Below are 24,534 nucleotides of genomic sequence, written 5' to 3'. Positions count from 1 at the left end.
CTATATGATAAAGTATACAATATTTTTTTAAGTTTTGATTTATAGTTTTTTTGTATATAAGTTTTACAACAAACAAGTTGTTTTTCTGTTAAGTACAAATCTTGTGTTTTGACATTCAGTTTGTTTTTTCTTCAGAAAACAAGACCATAAGAACATATACCAAAGATATTTTTTTTTAAACTCGTTTCCTGTGTCCACTTTTTAGAAAACAGACATTTCGACAAAGAGGGATTTAACTAGACAACAGGTAAAACAGCAGTAAAATCCTTTTTAAAATCCGAGTTTTTGACAGTAAAATTGCGGTTGCTTTTTAGCACTGAAAAAAAAGCTAGTCAATTAGGGGGGAGAACATAATGAGGGAGGGGCTTTATCGCACAGGGGAAATTACAAACCCTTTAAAACAAAAGCCCTCTATTTTTCCCCCAAAGACAGCAGAATTTGTCAGGGGCAACTATGTTGCAATATCTACAACAGAGTTGTCGGGGTGGCACCCAACCATTTAAAAAAGTAATTTAAAACTGTCTTGAACTTTTTCGGGGGGGGGGGAAGGGAGAGGGGGGGGTGGTAAGGACAGGGGTGTGAATCAGGTAATAAATGGCAAAAAGGGTGAAAATGGAGGGCCAATTTTAATTAATCATCTGTTCAATAATACCAGTCACACCAAGATTTTCACCGGACTATAAATATAATACCAATTCGTAATATCCTATCAGAGAAGTACTCTACCTTTAAAAGGTAAGAAAGCTACCTAATTTTCCATTCCAAAAATCTACTGTTTTTCATAATTATGCACCATTTATATCCATACTGGGGTGAAAAATGTTTCTAGGGGGACGCACCAGACTTCATACACACTTTTCTGGAAAGGTCTTACAAAATGTTCTGCATTTTTTTTTTACATCACTTTTTACGTTTTGTCAGAAATTCCTTGAGCAGAGACTAATTTTAAGCAGGAGTGGGGGCCTATGCTAGGTACCGCTGCTTGGTCCTGGTAGTATCTCGACGTAGTTTTCTGGGACGAGTCCTGTTTTGCCGTTAAGCGTGCCCAGAAGCCAGCCCTTCTCTTTCGATGCTCTAACTGTAGGGGAAATCAATGAAATTCAAATATCAAAAAAGAAGAGCACATTTGTACTAGGCACATCCTTGTATGCCGTATTACTCGATTTTTCATATGTGCCTGTATGCCGAAGATGAAGTAATATTTTGATAATCTTTATTCAGTTTGGTGTACACAAATTACAGTTCTTCTTGTTTCTGTCATCCCGTTTCATCCGGCCTGTGGCTAAGCCCCTGCCCCCCCCCCCCCCTTCGGCCAAAATCATAAGCGCACAAATAAATTGCAATTGAGTTTTTTCCTTGTGGCGTACCCCCTAGCTGGTATGGGCGTCGCCAGGATTTTTTTCCAAGGGGGTTGGGGAGCACATCTTTTTACCCCAAATCCTTGTACTTTCTCTAGCATATTCTCAATTTATCATTTTTTTAGGGTGGGCGGGGACATTTACCCACCCCATCCCCATTGACACCCCTGCAGACACCCATTTTGTTAAATGTGTATAAATAAATAGCAAATATGACTTTACACCTCTTTGTCTTTTTCTTTTCTTCCTTTTTTTTCTCCTTTTCCGGGGGAGAGGGGGGGAGGCAAGCACCCCCTGCTCCATCCTGGCGACGCCCATACTAACTGGTACTGTGGCTCCCCCCCCCCCCCCCAATGCCCGGAAATAGCAATGGTGCTGCGTTTCATCTTATTAAAATGCACTTGTTGAGCCATAATGACAATGCACAAAGGGGGTTAACTTTGGAAGTAGACCCATATTTTCTTCACTTACAAATGTTTTAAAACCTTCTTCAGTGCGATAATTGTAATAAAACTGAAGCAAAACTCACACAGACGAAAGTTACCAATATTATATACAAAGAGAACACTACACACTAGTGTTTTTTTAATCAGATCAACAAGTTCAGAACAGATTTTGGAATTTTGTTATTTCTTTTTCAATCCAGGCAAGTTATCTGGCAAAGAATCAGGATTCACAGAATCAGGCATTAGGGATGATTTGGATGCAGACCGGCAGACTCACCATTGATTATGATCTCGTTCGGAACAAACGATAACTCGGACTCGTTGTCGGCATTGCATGCATATAACGTCCTCACACAAATGTCCCTGTTACCAAGACAACACAATCCAAGTTTAGTTCAATCCAGACGAAAAGAAGAAGACACGAGGAAGGATTGTGGGGAGGGAGAAATCACACGAGATGTGGTCAAATTGTTGTGCACGTGCAACAGAATTCACAATCAAAGAAATGTTTCAAGATTGGTGTCTTCATGTTCTGACAGTGGATTGGTGTCTTCATGTTCTGACAGTGGTAACAAGGAACTATTCTGAAAATAGTAAGAAAACCTTGGTCTCAAGTTTTCTTACCGAGAGTTTTGCACAACTTCTAGAATGAAGATCTCACAATAACCACCCCCCCCCAAAAAAAAATAAGTACTTTGGGAAATGTTTTCAAAATTTCCAAGAGAATTCCGAGCCTTTATGAACTTCCAAGAACATGAAGAAAAATCTATCTTTTTGGGTTTCCTTGCTAGAGAAAAGGAAGAAAGAATTTGAATGATTCTTCCAGAGGCATACACAACAAACTCACGAGAGGTTATATCTTGCATGAGCGACCTGTACATACAACCTTTTAATATAAACTACAGATGTGATAAACATATTAAGGCGCTGTGTATGCAATCACAAAATTCAAAGGTCGACACTGTTGCAAGTGCAACAACAAAATGACAACACTCAAATACACAATATTTCCGTTATAAGGAATTTGTCTTCTTTTCTTTCCTTTACAACACAATTACAGGCAAGAAATCGGGGGACGTCTGTTTTTTTTCGTTCATGCAATGCACTTGTCTCATGCTTCTCATGCACTTGACTTACTTTTTACTAGGATCGGATTCAATTAAGCGTCTAATTTCGCTTTTGGGAGGTTGGAATCCAGAAGTATCCGAACTGCTAGATCTGAGGCGAGGTTGGGAATAAAACGAGAACAGAAACATGGTAAAAACGGAACAATGTCTCCTTTTTTGACAATTTGAGTTTCTTTGCAATCTAATGTTTTTTTGGCATGCATGGTGTGTCTTGGGCATGAGATGCTTCGTGTTGCAGCTTGGATTGAAGTAGAAGCAACAAAATGAAAAGTGCACTGCAAGATGACGGGGTTGGTTTGCAAAGTTGATAAATGAGGGTGACCTTAGACTATCGAGGTTTATCAACAGCGATTCTACACAATTCAACCAAAAATAAAATAAATGGGGAGGGGGGGTGTTTTTAATTTTAAGATGTAAATACTAAGTATTTAATAATTTCCTTCAATTTTAAACTGGATTTAAAAATCGGAAACAATATCTCTTATCAAATATTGAATTACTTTTTAATGTAACAATTTTGTTTTTGCTAAAAACAATTAGTATCTTCCAATGATTTGTGAATGTGGAAACAATTTGTGGGACGTCAGAAAATGGAAAATATTTTTAAATTTTTTTTGTGATTTAAAAAAAAATGGGGGGGGGGGGGGCCCTCCTCATTACTGTCTGATGTACATGTGATTGTAAAGTTAGTGCAATAAAGTGCATATCTGAAATTATGATGCAAATAAAACAGGTGGGCCAATGATTATGACACACAAATGACCACATCTGCACAAGTGGAAATGGACGGATGAACTATCAAAGCATGAGCCAAGGAGTTATTGAAAATAATATTGAATATCAAATGCTACAACTAAAGGCAATTAATACATTGCAGGTTTTTTTGTTATAGTTAATTCGCCGAGTGGTGCATTTTAGTCTTGACTACAGACTCAATTTTGATTCATGTTAAGGATTCAGCAGTCTTATAATTATGGTTCTGAATCAAGTCTACAATGCTTAAAAATATTGAAACACTTGCTAGCATATTTGAGCAGTTTCCTAGTGAACACAATCAACACCCCCCTTAATAAACACTTGGCAGTGTCCATGTAAAACTTGAGTCTGATTCAGGCAAACCAGTTTACATATGTCCTAGGCCTGGGCGAGTAGTATATTTTTCTACTCGAGTACTCGCAAAGAACTCACAAGTAGTCGAGTACTCGTGAGTAGTTAACCAAACTCCCATAAAAGCAGAAAAATGACATACACATTAGTATGACGTGAAGTAACTTACAAGCAAATAGCGTGCAAGTCACATCATTCTGCACCACTAGTGAGATATCCTTACTGTGTGACATTTTGGGTAATTTAATTGAATTTTTAATTTGTTTTTGGACGAATGGAATCCTAGGGAGAGAGAGGTGGAGGGAGTGATTCCCTGTTTGCAGGGGACGTATTAAGCCGTGACCCTAAACCCTAAATTGCTACTCGCGAGTACCTGCTTCTACTCGCGCCAGGACGAGTACTCGAGTAGATGAAAAAAAAACATGAGTAGAACAATGAGTAGCATAAACTACTCGCGAGTACTCAAGTAATTGAGTTACTCGCCCAGCGGTAATATGTCCTGAGTTGACTTTCGTAAATATGATGCACAGCACCTAAAATATTGTTGCACAGACCCAAACAGAGAATTGTCTATTGCAAGGCTTGTTTGGGTTAGTAAGGATGGAAAGCGGACTCACTGTGAGGCTGATGAGGAGCTAGTATTGGAGCTGGCGGAAGCACTCTTGTTGCGGATCTGAACATCTCGGCTGTCCCTATCAAATCTGTACAGATCGCAATAAGAAAGTCTTTCAGCATGGGAGATTTCAAAGGCAGGTAAGATCAACCCAGTGGTACTCGCTTCATCTTCATGCTCCGGTGAAATTATTGTTATTTTTTTCTAGTGAAATTAGCTAAAATCCAACCAACTTTTTTTATTCATACGTGTGGATACTTCAGTCAATACCCAATTTCAATACCCAATTTCAAATTGAAACAGGATCTTTCAAACCAAATTGAATCAAAAAACCTCTCCATAGCTTCGCTAGTTTACAAGCTAAAGAAATCTTTCTCCAACCCCCGGCAAGAAAAAAAAAAATATGTAGGACTAAGTAACTTGAAACTGTTATTCCCCATCCCCTGAAGAGGATTATTCCATGCTACATTTCTCCCAAAACATTCTCTGTTTTCTTTTCTTATCGAAAGTCTCGCTGTTACAACACCCATGAACTGTGAACAAAAATAGACAATACAAATATATTCTAGACTTACATTTCATCTGCTCTTGCTAACGGAGGCCTTGTTATAGTGCTAGGAGCACCTACACATTACAAAGAGGAAGAAAGTAGAAAACATGTCAGTGAAGAAAACATCATACAAATGCTGTTACAGAAGAGGTGTTTTCAAAAACATAATCACAACAATTACATTGCAACAAGAAACAACATTTTTAAGTACTAGTGAACATTGGCAGTATAGTCCATGTACTCCTAATTTTGTCACAGAATTCAGAGTAATAACAAAGATACGTTGGACAGCAAACAGAAATGTCTAAAACACAGACAAGACCAAGGCACCAGCATTGTATTTTTCATAGAAGCCTCAACACAAAGGTTTTACGCAATATCGTCGCATCTACCAGTTCAAACAAACTGAAATATAGAATTATCAATCATTCATGCAACAAAATAACATAAAGTTTTGCGTTAGTAGACTGTGAACAGACATAAAGCAACAAAATGAGTATTTCCAAAGACATCCAAGTCATGTCTAGATCTACAGAGACTGGCACAAAGGGCACATAGATGCCAAGAAAGAAATTATAATAACATTTCTTGAAAAACAACAGAACTTAACACAGCATTGGAACATGTTGCTTCTGCAAGACAGGATATAAACGTGAATCCTTATAATTATCTTGATACAACACCTCTATTCAATAATCAACTTTTAGTGCAAAACATTTTTTCGATGTTGAACAATACACTAAATCATCAGCAAATTGCCAACAAAAAATTTACATTAAGTAATAAATAAGTAATAAATAAAAATGAAAAACAACAGAACTTAACACAGCATTGGAACATGTTGCTTCTGCAAGACAGGATATAAACGTGAATCCTTATAATTATCTTGATACAACACCTCTATTCAATAATCAACTTTTAGTGCAAAACATTTTTTCGATGTTGAACAATACACTAAATCATCAGCAAATTGCCAACAAAAAATTTACATTAAGTAATAAATAAGTAATAAATAAAAATGAAAACAAAACAAAAACAAACAAACAACCACCAACCCCCCCCAAAAAAATCATCACAAATATTTGTTCTAATAAGATGATAAAAAAAGAGAAGCCCTGTTTAGTATAAACAGGCTGGCCTGAACCTGCTTTGTATTGACACATCACTTAAAGTTGGACAGTGCACAACCTCTTAATTCACAGTGAGTGGCCCCACTCATTTTCCTCACTGACAAAGCAACGATTGATTGTGTTGATGCATGGTTAATTACCAATGGCTGCTCTACAATCCATGAATCGTCTTCACTAAAATGGCAAACTTTTTGGACTTCATACAAAAATATGTATCATATGATCAAGATATAGCAGGTCTGGGACATCACACAACAAAACCAACAAGTGTGCACATTTTATGCCAAAGCCGCTGTGGTTTAAATCGATTGCTCATCTAAGCTTGGTAGTCTTCAAGGCAGCTTGTTGCGGGCAGTTAACTGAGTTATTTGCTGGAACTTTTCTTAGGTTTCCTCCGATTTAAGACATGGCAGAACCAAGACATGGACACGACAGACTAGCTATGCAACATTTTAAACCATTTTTTTAGTGTTGTCTACGCTGGAGTGCCACACAGTAATCACAGATGTTGAGGAAGGCTATCAACTGAGTTCAAGTGCAGAAACTACCTTCCAGAAAGTAGACTCACTGCCTTAAACCAGTTGATAAAATCAAGACAAACAATATCCAGACAAAAAAAAAAAACCGAGACATGGGACAACAAAACGGCTGTGCAGTTTTCATGCGGTAAGTATGTGCACAAATTATGCACTCATCCACAGCTTGTGAGTCCACAAGACAATCAACGATGACACGGAAGGCATTCATCTGAGTTATGGAAAGCATTCAACTGACTTATGGAAGGCAGTCAAATGACTTATGAAAAGCAGTCAGCTGACTTTAATATGGAAGGCAGTCAACTGACTTACGGAAGGCGGTCAACTGAGTTACCTTTGACTGGCTGAGCCATGATATCAACTGGTTGCCTCATCATAGGCATTACTGATAACTGCCTGTTATCCTCTAGACTTCCAGGCAAACTTAGTGGTGGTGTCTTGCCTGGTTCACCAGAAAGACGGGTATCACAAACAGGGGAAAAAGAGAAGATGTTATTAAGAAACTGTTCTCATCCTGTAGATTACTTTCAAGCAATTCATTTTCAAGATGCAAAAGAAAACCTTTCTAGAAACCTATGTTTTCTGCAAGAGGCAATGGATTGGATTACTTATTCTCCTTACTTAACATGAATCATAAAGAAAATCAGAATACAAACAAATCGAAACCACAAACAAGAAGCGGGGAAATCAAAACTAACACAACTGTTTAACTGAATTTTTTATTTAAATTGTTTAGTTTCAGCTTGGTTTTGTAATAAGTGAGATCAAGCAAATCAAGTGAGATTGAATGATGTCAAAAGTCATTGAATGAAGAAGGAAAAAAGGGGAATTATACAGGCTGGCAGAGTCTTTTCTACATCTCAATGGATACAATTTCTTGTCACTCGGGATTGACCTCCTAGCAAGATTATTTTTTCAGTTGAAGTGATGTAACTCTGTTATAGGATGCACTTTATAATAATTGTATTTAATCTGGACCTAAATAATTCTTGGGACCAATATTTAAATTTATGGTGTCAAAGTTCAAGCTTAAATCTGATGAAGTTCGTTCTGATCAACAACCAGAATTACTAAAAATGGAAAGAAGTTCCTTGACTTGTGGAACAGCATCGAGGTTGTATGACTCCGGTTTAGGCCTACAATTAAAGTTAGTAGTTGTAACATGCAAGTTCACAATAACGGCCAGCATGCAGTACGCTGTGCATAAGTGGGCCGTGTCCAGAGAGCACAAACAGCACGTTGATCAGAGGTACTACCCCTCCCTTCTTTCCTCCTCCCGCCCTCTTGTTTTGCCATGGGAGAAGGAGTTTCTATCCTCCCCCCCCCCCCCCCCACTCCTCGCTTCGCCACTGGAAAATGACGTTTTTAGAAGTCCCCGGTTTCATTGCAAAAACTTGATTGAGGAAAAATTCTCTAGATTTATGTTGGGAGGAATCGTCAAACCTCTGGAGACTGTCAATGTGCACAGTGCGAATAGGTACGAAAACAGCCAGCACAGGAACATTCTGTTGGTCATTCTGTACACTGAGCATATGATATACATAATTCACACAGCAGCCATAACAATGCAAGGCGGCCTTGATCAACACAAATCAACAATGATCAACTCCATCTAAACAATCACAAGCATGCAGTAATTACTGAATGCACAACAAACAGCTTCCAACATCCAAAGGAAAAAGAAATCAGCACCATGCCACAATTCTAGGTAGTCTGCGAGTCAGACTTTTGCATGTGCAGAGCCACTGTTGAATATCTGATATATCCTGACATGCACATTTTATGGGACCCCGCGTATCAGCCAATCAGGGTTGACTTTACAAACTTTGACGTCATTTCTATCAGAAATGTGGACTAAGCTGGTGATTTGTCTATTTGGATGTCATGTTTCTGTAATACAATAACAGGTTACCGAAGACCAGATATAGAAGACACAGTCTGGTTTTGCATAATTAATCGCTGAATCTGCTCGCATATCATAGACCCTTGCTGTGGAAGAGGATATTCCATAGACTAATTCATGGTAGACTGGCCAAAAACACAGGGAAAATCAACCAGTCAACAAAAAAAGGATGTCGGCTGAAATTTCTAAAGAAGGCAATATGAATAAACAAGCAGAAACATCAGAAAATCTTTAGAGAATTTCTTGTCAGACTTCAGATAGGTTCCTTACAGTGTGAGTAAGGCACTCATGTTTAGATTATGAATAATTATTATCAATGTAGACTATTGTTTTAAAGAGTGACTCCGAATAAGGCACTAGTTGGACTGCGGAAATCTTAAAAATAGATGGGATAGAATAAATGTTACTTAAATTCTGTAAATACGTATCTTACATCAAAACAATTTCTTCCTCACATTGAATGCATGTGATATCTGTAAAATTAATAATGAAACTATGACTGTTCATTTATTTTTTATATGGGATGATTTGTCAAACCATATAAGAAAACCACCTTACCAGCTACGAGAGAATTTGAAATTGGTTCAAAATGACTATAAGTCATATCATGAAAGAGTAGTACTAGATAATTCCTATCAAAATTATTATACCTCAACTACGAAACTTATACACAACAAAGTAACACAATACAGCAAGTATAAACAAAAAGTGCCAACACGTAACACCATGCCATGCAAACCAACTGAAAACGCTTTAATAATAAAAACGAATCATACATCTTCTACAGCATAATAAAGTCAAAATATAGACGGAGAAAGGATGGACTATGAAATAGTCTGGTGCAGAGCGACTATGTCTATTAGCATTTTTACCGTGGTACGTGTGATACTTGGGATATTTCCGCATTTGAATGGACCTCCAGAAGACTGGTGGCAATGGCAGCGTTAATGGAGGAAAAAATCGGGGATGAGTTGGATGATTATGAATGAAAAACGAAAATATAGGAAATTGATGGAGTAGGAGAAAAAGGAATGGAGAGGTTGATTTGTGAAAGTAGTGGGAGGAGTGGAGGATGATGGAGAGTTTGGTGAATAGAACAAGTGTGGATGTGTGGATAGATGGGTGGATGTGAATAGATTTGAGGTTGGTGGGATGGATGTAGTTGATTTGTGGATAGATGGTGGATGGGAGTTGGTAGGAGAACAAGTGTGGATGTGTGGATAGATGGGAGGATGTGAATAGATTTGAGGTTGGTGGGATGGATGTAGTTGATTTGTGGATAGATGGTGGATGGGAGTTGGTAGGAAACAAGTGTGGATGTGTGGATAGATGGGAGGATGTGAATAGATTTGAGGTTGGTGGGATGGATGTAGTTGATTTGTGGATAGATGGTGGATGGGAGTTGGTAGGCAGATTGGTGGTGCATGGGGAAGAGGTAGTGGACATCATAGTGGATAGATAGTGGATAGATTGGTGATTCATGGGATAGAATAGATAGTTGGTGGATGGTGCAACAGAAGTAGTGGATGTGTGGATGGAGAGCAGATTGGTCGTGGTGGATAGATTGGTGATTAGTGGGAAAGAAATCAAGTAGTGGATAGATGGTGGAGATAGAGTGGTTGTTGGTGGAATAGAAGTAGTGGATGTGTGGATGCATAGCAGATGGAGGTTGTGGATTGATTTGTGGATGGTTAATTGGATGTAGGAGAGTGATAGGTGGTGGATGGAAGGTTACAAATTGGGTGGAATAAGGTAGTCAGCGTGAACGAAAACAGATAGGGTAAAGAACACATGGTAAAGGGAGCATATAAATTAATACGTTATGAATAAAATGTATGAACATAAAAAAATAATACAATCAGGAAATCAACCAAATATGGAGAAGCAAATAATGGAGACAGGGTCAACAAAATAATTGACAGATTTCATGCAAGGCGGAGAAAATGGCACGGGATTAATTGGAGTTGGGGAGGGAGAAGAATGGAATGAAAGAAAAAAATGGAAAGTGTTAGTAGATGACTGCATAGTTACCAATGCAAACAGCAGTGGAATGACAGAAGTCAAGATTTGTTTTGAAAGTACGTTGTACTTCATTTCTCAATATTCAATCAAATTCACTCAAAAATTCACAGGATGCAATCTTTTTCTCCTTTTTTTTCTTCTGATATAGTAGACAAGCTCCGCTCCGTGCAATTATCCACACTTCAAATTATTTTTAAAACCTCAAGCATTTCAACTTTAGTCACAGAAACTTAGTAGGAATGCCTCTTTATCATTTGAAGTAAAAGTATCTAGAGAGGAAATCAGACAGACTGTGAACCAGACTATAAAAGCGGTCCCGAAAATATTTTGCATGCACGGAGCGAGCGAAAAAGCCACATGCTTCTTTTTGTCTTTCTTAAAACAAGCAGAGCTTTGTTATAACGCATGCAGCACTTTAATTTCCAAAAATGTCAGCCATTTTTTTTTCCCAGTTTGTTAAAACTTTGCAATAACATTTTTACACTTAGATCAATTATCCAGATTTCAATGCTTATGGATATGAAGATTGAGACTTGGTTATAAAATAGAAGTAAAAGTAATGGTAATTTTCTCTGGAGAACCAAGATCCCAAAACAACTTTGACTTTTGATGCAACGGGCCAGGGATGCGGGATTTATAGACTCTAGCAGAACAAAACTTACACTGGGGTTCCGACGATCTCGTTAATTTGGGAGTACCGACACCTTCCTTAGGTGCTTGAAAGTTTATCAATAGAATGAGGCTCAACATTAATTTGATTACACAAAACAAGTTGTTCTTTGGCTACATTGAGATGTTCAGAAAGGCCGGTGCTAACGGTAACCAGATTTCCTACATTTAGTATTTGCTCCCCAAAGAACCAACTTGGATTTTTGTGTGTGAAAGCTTTGAAGCTATTTCCCCGAAACAAGATCGAAATTGGCTGCTATAATTCACTATTTTGAATGGCAACTGAAAGAGCTAGTTCTATCATAATACGAGCCACTGTTATAATTTGTTTCCAGTATTTCTTTTAGTAACAATAAACCATGGCCAATGCTTGATGATTAAAGAAGTTCTTCAAGTTACACTGTCCTAACCATTCCCCCCCCCCCCCAAAAAAAAATAACTTCTTAATGTCACAAGGCATATCATGCACATTCCTAGTGCCATTCGGTTCTTGCTTTTTACCCAGAGGAGAAGCTTGTCTCTCCTGTACCCGATTTCCGAAGAAAAAAGCGTAAATTTTCCTGATGGAAGGTGGGGTGCCTCTTGGTAATGAATCTAAGCCTAGGAATAGGTGAAGACAGGGCAATGTTTTTTAACATAGATTCCGAACTTCCGAAGGAGTTAATTGGCTTGAAGAAATACTAAAAAGTGACTTAATAAAATCTGTTAAAAATTTACGGTACACCAAAAATCAACCTTCTTTTGGTCAAGACTTTATAATCATGTGTTACACGGCTTATCATGGTGTGAAGCGTAAAGAATACGATGGCTCTTGTACCCAAGGTCTTTGTAGGGTTTTAATGATAACTGTGGGTTCAATTTTAGCATTTGAAGACTCCAGTTCAAACTGACAATTCAAACCCAGAACTCAAAGAGTTAAAGCACATGGGAAAAGACTTGGTTATTGAGGACTTCATTCTCATAGCTTAAGAACTTTGAATGAAGAAGCAAAGGGTTTGAGGGCCTAGACTTAATTGCCTTGAGGCTTCAGGATGGGTCTAAAATAAGACTGTGTCTAAACCAGGTCATTATCTAGCTGCGTCTTGTTTTTGCCATTGGCTTGATACAGTCACAAGCTGTAGCCAGACGATAATGTTCAATTCAGACATGAACCTCATTTACAATGTTTAGTTTCGTCCTACAACTCAATCAATGAGTGTCCAATCCTCTTACCTGTCGAGAGCGAGTTGGCCTTCTTATTGGTCGGCGGCGAGGAGCTGGAGGAGTGAGTTGAGATTGAGGACTGGGAGCTGATGGATTCCCGACTGCTGCTGGAACTGTACTGAGGCTCCACTGTAAGGTTTGAAGGGGTGAGGGGTAAGGGGTAAGGGGGAGTGACAAAAACAGGACAAAAAAAATGCCTCACATTCAGACAATGTCTAATCAGAATTGCGTGTAATACTTGTCTTGAGATGTAACTGAAGGAAGTTTTCCCTTTGGTCAGGGATGGGTAATGAGTTTTTGTTGGACTCAAAGGTCTAGCCTATTGTCCCCTGACCGAGTCACAAACTGACCGAGTCCTTATCTAGTTATTTCCTAGAATACCACAAAGGACTTGTTTTTGGTCAATCCCAATTTGATGGGTACCACAAAGAGTGCATTAAAAAACGAATTAAGCACCTGTGTAGGTACACAGTGAATGATCCGTAATGAACTACATTGGGGGAATTGCTGGCGAGAGTTTACAGTATCATATGCAATCAAGTATCTCGAGTTGAATTAATATGGTTCAAACACAACAAGACCAAACACAACTGACGGAAACAACAAAAACACTCCAAAACAAGTATAAAGGATTCACGCAGCATAACAAAGAGAATTTGTTAATCATGGATGAGTTTGAGACATTAACGCCTGAGATGTAAGCATCTGAATGCAGTAAGTCTCTGAGAAAAATTCATCACAGGAAATGATTGAGGAAATATGAACAAGACACGGTAACAGTTTAAAGGTGTACAGGTCTGGGAAGGGGGGAAGGTTATTTCTGTGAAACAAGATGAGCAATTCCAAAAGTAAAATCCACATCATGACTAGAAGTAAATCATAAGTTATTATGAAGCTTTGTCAAGTTTTAGAAAACTCTGACATCTTAATCTGATTTTGCACTCATTAACGGTGCTATGCCTGCCACAATGGCCACACATTGCTATTTCAATGACATCTCAATTAAAGCAAGGTTATTTGTTTTCTACATTCATGAGTTGTAGTAAAGTCTGTCACGAGCCAATGTGGCCCATCAGGCCAGCGTTTATCTCCAGTTTCAGTAGCATGGAACGACTGAGAATATTTTGTATTCTCCCTGGACGAGATGCTAGTCCATCGCAGGTTACTCCCCAGCTAATGCCGGTACCCATTTATGGGTGGAGGGAGGCAAGTGGGGGTAAAGTGGCTTGCCCAAGGACACAACATATGGCCAGCAGCTGGATTCGAACCCCTGACCCTCTGATCATGACTCACAAACCCCGACCCCTAGGCCACACTCCCACATTTAGGCCTACATGTAGGTTTCAAAATATCAATAACAGGCAAAAACGAGCACTTTGTGCAGACCCATTCAAATTCAGAATAGTTGGAATGGTATCTTGTGCCGTGCTGATTTCGGCTGACGCCAACTTGGTTCAAATTTATGCGAGCGTGGAAAGATCATCTTTTTGTTTCATTCTCAAAACTGTTTCATCATGAATATGCAATCTTAACAGGACATTCTTGTGTAAGATTGATGCGCATAGTACAGTGAATACAAACACCTGATTTTCCAAAGCAGCTAGTGTTAAAGGGAAGTAAAGTCAATGCATCATCTCACAGTTTCTACAAATATTAAACATCCGGTTTAAATATGAAAAGAAACAAACTTGACAAGACACCGCACAAGAAAGCAGACTTTTTTTGACTTTCCAATACTTTATTTCATTCCCACAAAACCAGGCAAGATAGCAGTGTTCATGCAAGCATATCAGTGACACAACAAAAACTGCATGTTTGACATCACAAGAGCAAGAGTTTCAGGCATGCAAACACCACGCCATGCCCCATCCGTTTATGTACACCATAAGTACTAATATTTTGGTGGTGGCAAATCCAACTACATCAAGAGTAGTCTTTTTATCAAACTTTTGTGTTGTTTCAAATGACTAACGGCAAGCATCTTTTCTCTCCTTTTCTGTTTCGGTATAATATATTTGATTTCACTTTGTGAAATCCGAAAAGAGTTGTGTAATCTATACATTTTCTGCGAGGGATCTGCTTACATAATAACAAAAATTTGAATAGGAAGTATGTACAATTAATTAAAACACACATTTTGTTTTGGTATTTATAACTTTTCATTAAAAAGGCAGAATAAGGATATATGCTCTGAAAAAATGCTGAGTATTATGTTTTTAATTTTCATATAATTATATTTAGTTGTATTCTGAATATATTGGTAAAAAAAATTGCAAACAAACCATTTTCAAATATCTGTGGAAAAGTCAAGCAGAATTTCAAAGTATTTCACATGGTTTAAATAAGATGAGGGAGCATAGTCTTTGCAACACCATCAATCCGTTTCCCCACAACTATTTCATGATTCGAAGAACTGCATGGAAGCTGTGCACACGCGATTTTTACACCACATTGTTCACGAAATAGTGGTAGGGTCTGCCTCTTCAATTCTTGCCGTGGTTTCTGGGAAGCCAAACATCTTCAATGTAATATTGTTGGGGTGTCACTGAATTATTGCCACAGTGAAAACTGTACATTCAAGTTCAATTAGTTTAAGGATTAATTTTTAGTACACAGTTTATGTTGAGGATATTTTTGGTAAGTAATTTGACGTTTACGGAGAAGGATGTTTCCGACATTTTCAAATGTTTATCGTCATTCAACATATTCAGCCTGCACGCTGAAGTTGATCTGTCCATCTCTTTTCTGATAGACTGCTTCAAAAAGAGGAACAAATTGTCTTCAAAAATTAATGGAAGTGGGGCAAAATGGAGGCAAGTGAATGGACTATTAAGCGAGAATGAAAAATAGTGTGTGCAAAATGGAGAAAAATCCCGAAAATCCATACCAACAACAGGAAAGTCAATAGGAAAAACAGTTATTCATATGAAAGAATTCGAATTGGAGTTTCGATTTGTGAGTCCAAACAAATTATGTCAGTGGAAAAAAAGGGAAAGTTGAACACGAGACAACAACTGGCAGAAAAAAGCAACAGCCACCACAAATGAAAAAGAACACAGCAAGCAAGCAGCTAAAAATGTGGGGGGGGATGTTGATGATGGTGCAAGAACTATGAATCCAAATTGAAAAAAAAAAAAAAAAAAAAATTTACTTGATATCTGCAGATGTCAATATGTCCACTTTAGGTTTATATACTAACAGCAAAGTTTCTAAAAATTGGAAATACTGTCCTTTCATTTGCAATGGGCTGGCCTTTCCCAACACTACATTATGTTATTTGCATAACAAAGGAATTTACTTCCAAGTCTGAACTGCGTCTTAATCTAAAATGCTGCCGACCAAAAATTCTCAAAAGAAGCTGGCAGATTGAATTTTACTTCTATAATTTTGAAAAAGTCTGACAGGTATTCTGCATAACGGTGGAGATCTTTCCACGACGCTTTCTTCAATTGTCAACATTTCCAGTGAGAATACAAACCTTGTTTGACTTGAATTCTGCAGATAGTCATGTACAACCCCATGACATTTTGTGTGTGGGTAAATGAGTGTCTACTTCAACTGGAGATAACTGAGTGAGCTAATTGAAATTTCAAAGCTCAAACATCAGTCCCAAACAGCCAGATGAAAATAAAGAAGAATTATACATGTATATGGGCTAAAAAAAATACTTTTCTTATTCCCCGAATTGATGACAGCCAGTTATTGCCTACGTCAATAATTCAGGTACTGATTTTCATGGAAGGCCCTCATTTTAACCTGAACGTTTAAAATCAGACTTTTTTTCCTTTACTTTTGGAAGGAAACGCTCACCTATTATTAAAGTAAATTTTTAAGCCATACATTTTATTTCAATGTACTGAGTTTCTTTCATAAATATTCTTTTGAAAATGTCTACTTATTTAAAATATAAAATCATTGAATTGACAAACAGCTACTGATAAATAAGCATCAAAATGCTTTTTTTTTGTAAAAGTCTAGAGCAAGTTTCAACGCAAGGACAAAATTGATATATCATGAAAATCTTTACAGGTTTGCGTACATGCATTAAAAAAAAAACCTTCCTCAATGCTGAGTTACTTTTCAAACATTAAGTCAGCTTATAACAAATGGCATTTGGGGAAAACAGAACCATTTTCAAACACAATGCAAAGATGGCATGCCAAATAGGGAAATCATGCAGATTCCAAAACAAGAAAGCGTATACGTTAACTTGAACAAAAGTACTGACAACTGTGTAAACAATACTTGGCAATGCCAAACAATGGTACAATACACACTCATAACATGACACATTAAACATCAACAACATATCATAGACATTTGCACGACTCTTTGGTATTTATTTACAAATCTCACGGCTTAGACAAGACAGTATACTTTTTACCGTACATTTAAAAGAAGGGAAGTGATATTTCCTATGATCAGAAGCACATCTGGGGCCAATTTCACGGTGCTGCTAAGCACAAAAATTTGCTTAGCACGAAAAAAGTCTGGCTTATAAAAGCAGGTTACCAGCCAAAACTCCACGTGATGTATATTGCTTGTGATTGGTATTCAGCTGTTGTTTGCTTAGCATGAAAATCACATGGAGTTTTGGCTGACAACCTGCTTTTATAAGCCAGACTTTTTTTGTGCTAAGCAACTTTTTGTGCTAAGCAGGGCCTTGAAATTGGGCCCTGTTAGGCAAAGTAAGCATCGTTTCAGGTAAAAAAAACAACACCAATTCAAACAAACCATGCAAAAATAAAATCAACTTTGTGCACAAGTCAGACCAATGTCAACAAAACAGTTACGCCAGTGTTAAGTTGACATGAGGGGAGGGAAAAAAGGAGGGAGAGTTTCTTTTGGATACTTGACACAAAATGAATGAAATTGAAATGAAAGTAAAAAAGTGAAAGTGGTTGGTTCTTTTTGGGGGAGGAAATAAGACAAATTACAAACAAACATGTACATCTGGATTTTCAGAAATGACCGAAATCAAATAATGGATTTTCAAAAAAAAAGATCTGTAGCGGATGCTTTCTATGCAAGTGTCCCTTGAGTGCTAAAATACTAAAACTTGAAAATGTGGAAACATCCTTTTGCTGAACGTTTTGTGTTTCTCTTTAATAGATTTTTAAACTGTTTTCTTGTTTTTTATTTCAAACGTCGGCTTGCTCGGCACAGAATACGCCCGAGACACGCGATAGTACTGGAGGCATGGCTTTCCTGCCATTCTTCCGCAAGACAACATCGCTAGATTGGGGAGAGTTACCCTCATTCTTTGGACTACCCAACCCTTCCCCCTTCATGCCCCCTTTCAATGGAGATGTTGGGCCCTTGGCCGCCCCTGGACTTTCCCCCTTTCCTATATCTCCTTTTTTGTCAGTGTTCTCTTTCTCGGTGGACAATTTGTCGCTCTTATCAAGGCCCAGTCCTGTGCCTATCCCCACAATTCCTCGTGCCCCGATCTGCAGACCTTTTTCTACCCCAACATCCGCTGCCGAAGTTCTCTTGTCTGGTTTGTCATTTTTCCTCATTTTTTTCGGGTTATAACCCGGACTTTGTGGAGGAGTTTCATCGGCGTAGGGATAATCATCCATGCTCATGATGACATAGCCCTCGTCAGGGGTTTTTGGGGATGGGGTCCGCAAATCTCGATTCTGAGAGTTAGACCGCGCTAGGATTAAGTGCTCTGGTTTTTGAGTAACCGGTGGTTTGCGGCTAATCCCGGCCTTGTTTTGGTCAGCGGTGGACGGTTTGATATGTTCCACCTGGCCACTCACAACCCTACCTTTCCTCAACGCATTGCCTCGAGCAGGCCGCATCGGGGCGTAGTCCAACGACTCGTCGTCAATGCTCTTCCTTCTAGGAGGGCCAAACTTGCCAATCAGTTTGCTGACTGGTGGGGAGGTGGGTGGAGGGAGGGTGAGGGATGAACGGCGACGACCGTCACGGCCGATCGGGGAGGAGGTGTAGTAGGAGGGGTTGGGGACGGTAAGGGGGCGTGGCGGTGGGCTGACTTTCTCACCTGTTCGTCTGGGCGACTGGTCCCGCCCGCCCGCAGATATCTGGGTGTGGTAGCCCCGGGAGGGCATGGGTTCCGTCTTGGGTGCTGGCTGCTGCTGCTGCTTGCCATTCCGGGGCGACATCTGCGCAGTGGAGGCGCTGGAGACAGAGGAGGCGGTTGAGTTGGAGAGCATGGAGGCCGAGGAGAGGGCCACATTGCGGAACTGTGACTTACCACCGCTGTCAGGCGCCGTCTTGAAAATCTGCACAATAAGATGACATCATTACAAGTTAGCAGTGTTACTTTCATTAGATCAACACACCACTGACCTTCAATCAGTTTTCTTTTACAAAATGGCCTGAACCTCAACCTGTCACGAAAAAGTGAAGAGGTAGAGAATGGGAGGAATCTACTGTGAACAAGGCAACTATTTTCCCCAGATACTTCATTAAAATAGGCCGAGTGTCATTTAAAAAAAAAATACCATTGTGGTAATTTAAAATATGCGCCATATTCTGAAGATATTTCATCATCACTTGGGGCAATGTCATCATTTGGGGCAATATCATCGCTTGGCCTCACATCCCAATTTGGGTCCACAACACTAATTGGGTTGCAATTCCTACATGGGCTTTATCCCTACATTGGCAGCTTAATCCCTACGTTGGCAACGATCCCTACATGGGCAGCAATCCCTACATTGACAACAATTCCTACGTGGGCAGCTTAATCTCTACATGGGCAGCAATCCCTAGATGGGCAGCAATCTCTATATAGGCATCCCTACCTTTTCATAGTGCCTAATGAGTATCTCAATGACAATGTTGGAGAACTTGATGTCCATGATGGCTTTCATCGTCTCCTCCTCCGGCCTCATCAGGGTGGGGCCGAAGCACACGCCCAGGTTGGTCACTGTCATCAGGTTTGTCTCGTGGTGGTCTGCCACTCTGGAGTGTCAATTACACAATGAAAGAGTTTAAATGATATCTTCCAATTCTTTGACTCGATCTCCTTTTTTTGCAAGGAACCTTCTTGAATTCATCAAAACATTCTTTCACTTTATACTCAGTTGCCATCAAACCTCATCTAAAGGACTACTGGCTAAGTGTTCCCAATCCTTCAAAATCTTCTGAAACCTCCACATGGTTTTTAAAGGATTTTGGCTAGCAAGGCTTAATGACCAGCGCCCAATTTCGTGGCGCTGTGAAACAGTTAGCAGCAAAGTTGTGCTTACTATAGCAGAAAATTGTGCTAACCTTAAGCACTATCTCATGGTGTGGATGTGCTAACCGTTGCGCGTGCATAGAGATTTCTATTATGATTTAAGCAACTTTTTGCTCTGAGGTAAGCGTGCTTTTGCTATGCTTACTGCTTACGGACTCCATGAAATACAGGGATGCTCAGTTGGCAGAAAATCATGCGCTTAGCAGCGCCATGAAATTGGGCCCAGAACAGAATAGCATCTGTGAATGGATTGAGCCTTTATCATTATCCGAGTTCAAGTTTTTGAACTTTGATTTCCATTTGTACCGTAACACGAAGAAAACTTTAAAAGAGTAACCAAAATTGAATCACATATTTTTTTCAAAGGTGCACACTGCATACAGCCACAAAGCTAGAAAATATGGACTGAATACCTTCGTAAGTGTGCTATAAGAAGGTCCAGCATTTCAAAATTGGGTTCCGCTAGTTTGTGGACTAGCGCGTGGATGTCGTTGACACGTAACGTTTTCGTCTCTTGTTCTGCGGATGGAAACAGTCACCAGTTACAAGAAAAGTCAGATTAATTATTACTCCCCGTAGACTTTCTGTCATCATTTCCCACATCCCACAATTCATTATCGCACTGAATTTGTGTAAATATGAACAAAAGTTGAAAATTGATGGATAAGACAATGTTGGGTACAAAAAGGGGAATTTAGGATTTTCAGCTCCAAACTATTGCATTAAAGTTTAGCAGTTGTAGGATTTTCAGGAGCGGGTATGTGAATATTGTTCCCAATCGGGTTGATTCTCCAGTTGGGTTGCAATACTTACTTGCAGCAGCTATAAATTCATCGTGAAAACTGAACGACATCAGCGGCTCAGGTAGATTCCTGAACAAAAAAAAAAATGGAGAACAAAAAGTGATCAACAATTTGATTGAGAAAAGGAACTCTTGAACTTAAAAATTAAAAAAAAATTCAGGTATAGAATGCTTCATTTTAACGTTTATATTTTATTTGTGTGTGGTCGCATCAGTGCAACAAGGTCCTAACTCAATTCTGCAACAAAGTGGTATCTCGCGCGAATACGCTCAGTGCAACAAGGTTGTATCTCGACGTCCATTGACTTTGTGTACATCCGGGCTATAATAAAATTGAGATACAACCATTTGACATTCTGAAACTCGTGTTTCATGTGCAGCCCATTTTAGGAGATACGACCTTGTTGCACGGACACGACGGTATCATAATTATTATAATAATTACGAAGGACACAATTGGTTCGTTTCTCACCTGAAGTAGTTCTTCAACGCGCTGGTGATAGTCTTGATTTCCCATTCCCCTGAGTCAGACAAATTGACGTTCGTGGGCTTCCTCTTGTCTGCTTCAGAAAAACGGGAGACAAATATAACCTATCGTTATCGGGTTTATCAATGATCAATAATCTATCAATAATCAAATCATCAATTGGGTGATCCAGGGGTAATCCCCGGAGTCAGACAAATTGACGTTGATGGACTTCCTCTTGTCTGCTTCAGAAAACGGGAGACAAATATAATATATCGTTATCGGGTTTATCAATGATCAACGATCAATCAATAATCAAATCATCAATTGGGTGATCCAGGGGTAAATTCCCCGAGTAAGACAAATTGACGTTCGTGGGCTTCCTCTTGTCTGCTTCAGAAAACGGGAGACAAATATAACCTATCGTTATCGGGCTTATCAATGATCAATAATCAATCGATTCAATATATGAAATAAAATGAAAAAGTAAAGAGGCAATTAGTATTGTCTACAACACTCATCCGAACGACATTCTAAATTACAATTCAAGATTAGTAAGTGAAGTTCAACGGACTAACTTACCAAGGCAGAGAGAAGTTAATCTCATGACTTTGGAGTTAACACCGACTACTCTGTACAAGCCTTGGTCTTCCAAACCTACAAGACAAAGTACAACAACAATTACACCGTTTATTAATACTGGTAAAATAGTTCAAAATAGCATACTCCCTGGGCATTTCCATGCGGAAGTGGACATGGCTGAAAAATGTAAAATTTATGCAATCTTCAGAGCTACAAGATTTGCAAGCTCAAATGTGGTATGAAATTCAAGGAAACAACCACACATTTTATTTGAATGTGCCAGTGAGTTGGAATGCGGTAAAATGTTCAAAAACTTGTTTTGGGGATAACATTATGGATTTTAGGAAGCCCTCTTGGCATCTTGTTTTCACACGCAAAATGAAAGAGTTTTTGCATAGAAAAGGTTAATTGTTGATTTTAGCGAAAATGTGTATAAATGTACATTTCAGAAACGCCGTCATTTTGTACACACTTGTATGGTAAACCTTTGGTCATTCCATGACAGTCATTCTGTAACAGTCATTCTCTAATACTGTGTTGATTTGCAAAAAAATTTTCATGAGTTACACATTTTTCAACCAATCTTTAAGTGAAAGGTAGCAAATCAAAGCTAAAAGAATACAGAAAGCAATGAGTATGTAAAAAATATGATGGCAATTTGAAATTCACAAGAGTTTGAGTGATTTGCATATGTAACCAAAACTCGCATCCATTTTGTGTCATTCCGTGACGTCAATGAAGAATACTCATATTTCATAAACACGAGGAATCAAGGTTGGAAAATTTAGTGTTATTGAAATTCAGTAGCAATGGTTGTCATAATATACCATTTGTTTGTTGACAAATATTAGAGTGTTTATAAAATATTGTTTTGAAATATGAAAAGGCTTGTGTTTGTCATTCCGTAACGCTTCAAACTGTCCTCTAGAAAAACTCACCTCGACTCTCAATGGCCTCTATACACTTCTTGATAAAAAGGAAGCCGATGTCGTTGAGTAAGTCTGTCGAGAAAAGGAGACAGTTGTCAATTCATAATTATTCACTATTTTGGAGAATTATTAAATGAGTGTCAATTTACTGATTCCGTCATATTTAACGCATGGAAAAAGTCTGAGAAATGAGAATTATTTCTTTTTTACTTACTATCGTCTTTCTTGGAGATGTGTGCAGGATTTATGTAAATCTGAAATAGAGCAAAAAATATTTATTCATATATTTATATGCCGACATTTATATGCAATTTATACGCCGACATCTAAATTTACAAGTGAGGAACGTTCCAAGTTTTTCATTTTTTTCCCCGACGTTTCAGACTCAATCTGGCAACTCCTTGAGACAGGTCTCTGCCAAATGGACTTACCGGTTCCTTGCCGCCCATAGCTGTCATCCACTGTGTGCGTTCTCTGTCGGAGATTGCTTGTAACGTTACTATGTGAGGCCTAAAAACAAATTTAAAAAAAGGAAACAATAAACAGTTAACATATAAATAATAACAAACTTGTTCTCTGAGAAGACATTGTTGTAGGGGAAAACCTTGGTTTTCTGGATTTCCTTTTCAATCACTGCAAACTGTTTATTAGGCCCCCCCAAAAAAATAGTCGGTCTCTGGTCAGACCAAAGTTCTGGAATTGATGTGGCGACGCGGGTTTTTTTTTTTTGTGGCTTTTTTTTTTTCAAGCTTGAATTGTACAGACAAGGTGTGTACTATTTTGCTTTTTTGTGTCTTCATTATACATTGGTGTCCTCCATAATTTGCCTTGGTGCCCTTTATCATTTGTAATGCCAAAAGGGTCAGAGTTCAGTTTCGGTACTGGTGTAGTTGAACAAAGTCCTTGCAAGTCCATCACAAGTTTTTTTTTGGTGGTTTTTTTTTTTTTCAAGCTTGAATTGTACAGACAAGTTGGGTACTATTTTGCTTTTTTGTGTCTTCATTATACATTGGTGTCCTCCATAATTTGCCTTGGTGCCCTTTATCATTTGCCTTGGTGCAATTTCCCCATTCCTTGGTGCTCCTTGGTACAAAAATTTGAGGAGGTGCGGCAATAGAGGGCGCTGTTGTAGCTTCCATGTAAATTTGATGATTAAAATCGACGCGCGCGCTGACCAGAGACCAAGTTTTTTTTTTTTTTGGCCTTATTGGAAACTTCCTAAATCAATCTGCATTCAAGCCAAAAGCATAACATTCATTTCAGGCTTACTTTTCCATGCAGGTGATGTCGAAGCAGAAGCGCTTCTCGATGGAGTCTGTCATTCGTCTTGTGCAGCTTGTGACGGTGACTTGATCTTCTGTCGTCTGAAGAGAAACAAAAGGAGAAAAAAAGAACAGTAAGTTTTGGGGCAAGTACAACAAATTGTTTACTACCATAATGCCAAAAGGGTCAGAGTTCAGTTTTGGTACTGGTGTAGTTGAGCAAAGTCCTTGCAAGTCCATCACAAGTCCTTCAGGCCCAAGCCAACTCACAAGCTATTCAACGGAGCTGTGAAATCAGCATTTCTTTGTAATTATTCATCCACTGTTTTTTGTGACCGCTCTTGTAGATAGACCTGTGATTTACTTGTGTTCAGTCTTGCGATGAGGAAGTGAAAACGGTCATGAGCCAATGTGGCCCATCAGGCCGGCATTTATCTTTGGTTTTTCAGTAGCATGAAACGACTGAGTATATTTCTATTCCCCTACACAGGATGCTAGTCCATCGCTGGCTACTCCCCAGCTAATGCCAGTACCCATACTCCTGGGTGGAGAGAGGCAAGTGGGGATGAAGTGGCTTGCCCAAGGACACAACATATGGCTAGTAGCTGGATTGGAA

General features: G+C 38.8%; 1 protein-coding gene across 8 annotated transcripts in view; it reads right to left on the bottom strand.

Moving 5' to 3' along the window:
- Window positions 1-734: 734 nt before the first annotated feature.
- LOC119727715 (rho GTPase-activating protein 26-like) overlaps window positions 735-24,534 on the bottom strand; it is a 53,197-nt gene continuing 29,397 nt past the window's right edge. For 2 of the 8 annotated variants that reach the window (XM_038199735.1, XM_038199737.1), the window contains exons 12-29: window positions 23,926-24,020; window positions 23,088-23,166; window positions 22,871-22,910; window positions 22,666-22,728; window positions 21,728-21,802; window positions 21,152-21,242; window positions 20,691-20,749; window positions 20,291-20,396; window positions 19,441-19,600; window positions 18,675-18,915; window positions 12,674-12,793; window positions 9,643-9,696; window positions 7,202-7,309; window positions 5,227-5,275; window positions 4,656-4,739; window positions 2,942-3,022; window positions 2,082-2,167; window positions 735-1,078 (exon numbers count right to left, since the gene is read on the bottom strand). In XM_038199735.1, coding sequence (XP_038055663.1) covers window positions 969-1,078; window positions 2,082-2,167; window positions 2,942-3,022; window positions 4,656-4,739; window positions 5,227-5,275; window positions 7,202-7,309; window positions 9,643-9,696; window positions 12,674-12,793; window positions 18,675-18,915; window positions 19,441-19,600; window positions 20,291-20,396; window positions 20,691-20,749; window positions 21,152-21,242; window positions 21,728-21,802; window positions 22,666-22,728; window positions 22,871-22,910; window positions 23,088-23,166; window positions 23,926-24,020 — 1,701 coding nt within the window. In that variant the 3' untranslated portion in view covers window positions 735-968. Of the gene's footprint in view, window positions 1,079-2,081; window positions 2,168-2,941; window positions 3,023-4,655; window positions 4,740-5,226; window positions 5,276-7,201; window positions 7,310-9,642; window positions 9,697-12,673; window positions 12,794-17,355; window positions 18,916-19,440; window positions 19,601-20,290; window positions 20,397-20,690; window positions 20,750-21,151; window positions 21,243-21,727; window positions 21,803-22,665; window positions 22,729-22,870; window positions 22,911-23,087; window positions 23,167-23,925; window positions 24,021-24,534 lie in introns of those variants that run through there. The other 6 variants (XM_038199736.1, XM_038199738.1, XM_038199739.1 and 3 more) reach the window with 6 other exon arrangements.

Source organism: Patiria miniata, unplaced genomic scaffold (assembly GCF_015706575.1).
Source record: "Patiria miniata isolate m_02_andy unplaced genomic scaffold, ASM1570657v1 HiC_scaffold_20, whole genome shotgun sequence".
In the NCBI taxonomy this organism is placed as follows: Eukaryota; Metazoa; Echinodermata; class Asteroidea; order Valvatida; family Asterinidae; genus Patiria; species Patiria miniata.
The sequence above is the reverse complement of the archived record's forward strand: the minus strand, read 5'-3'. Positions and strand labels throughout refer to the sequence as shown.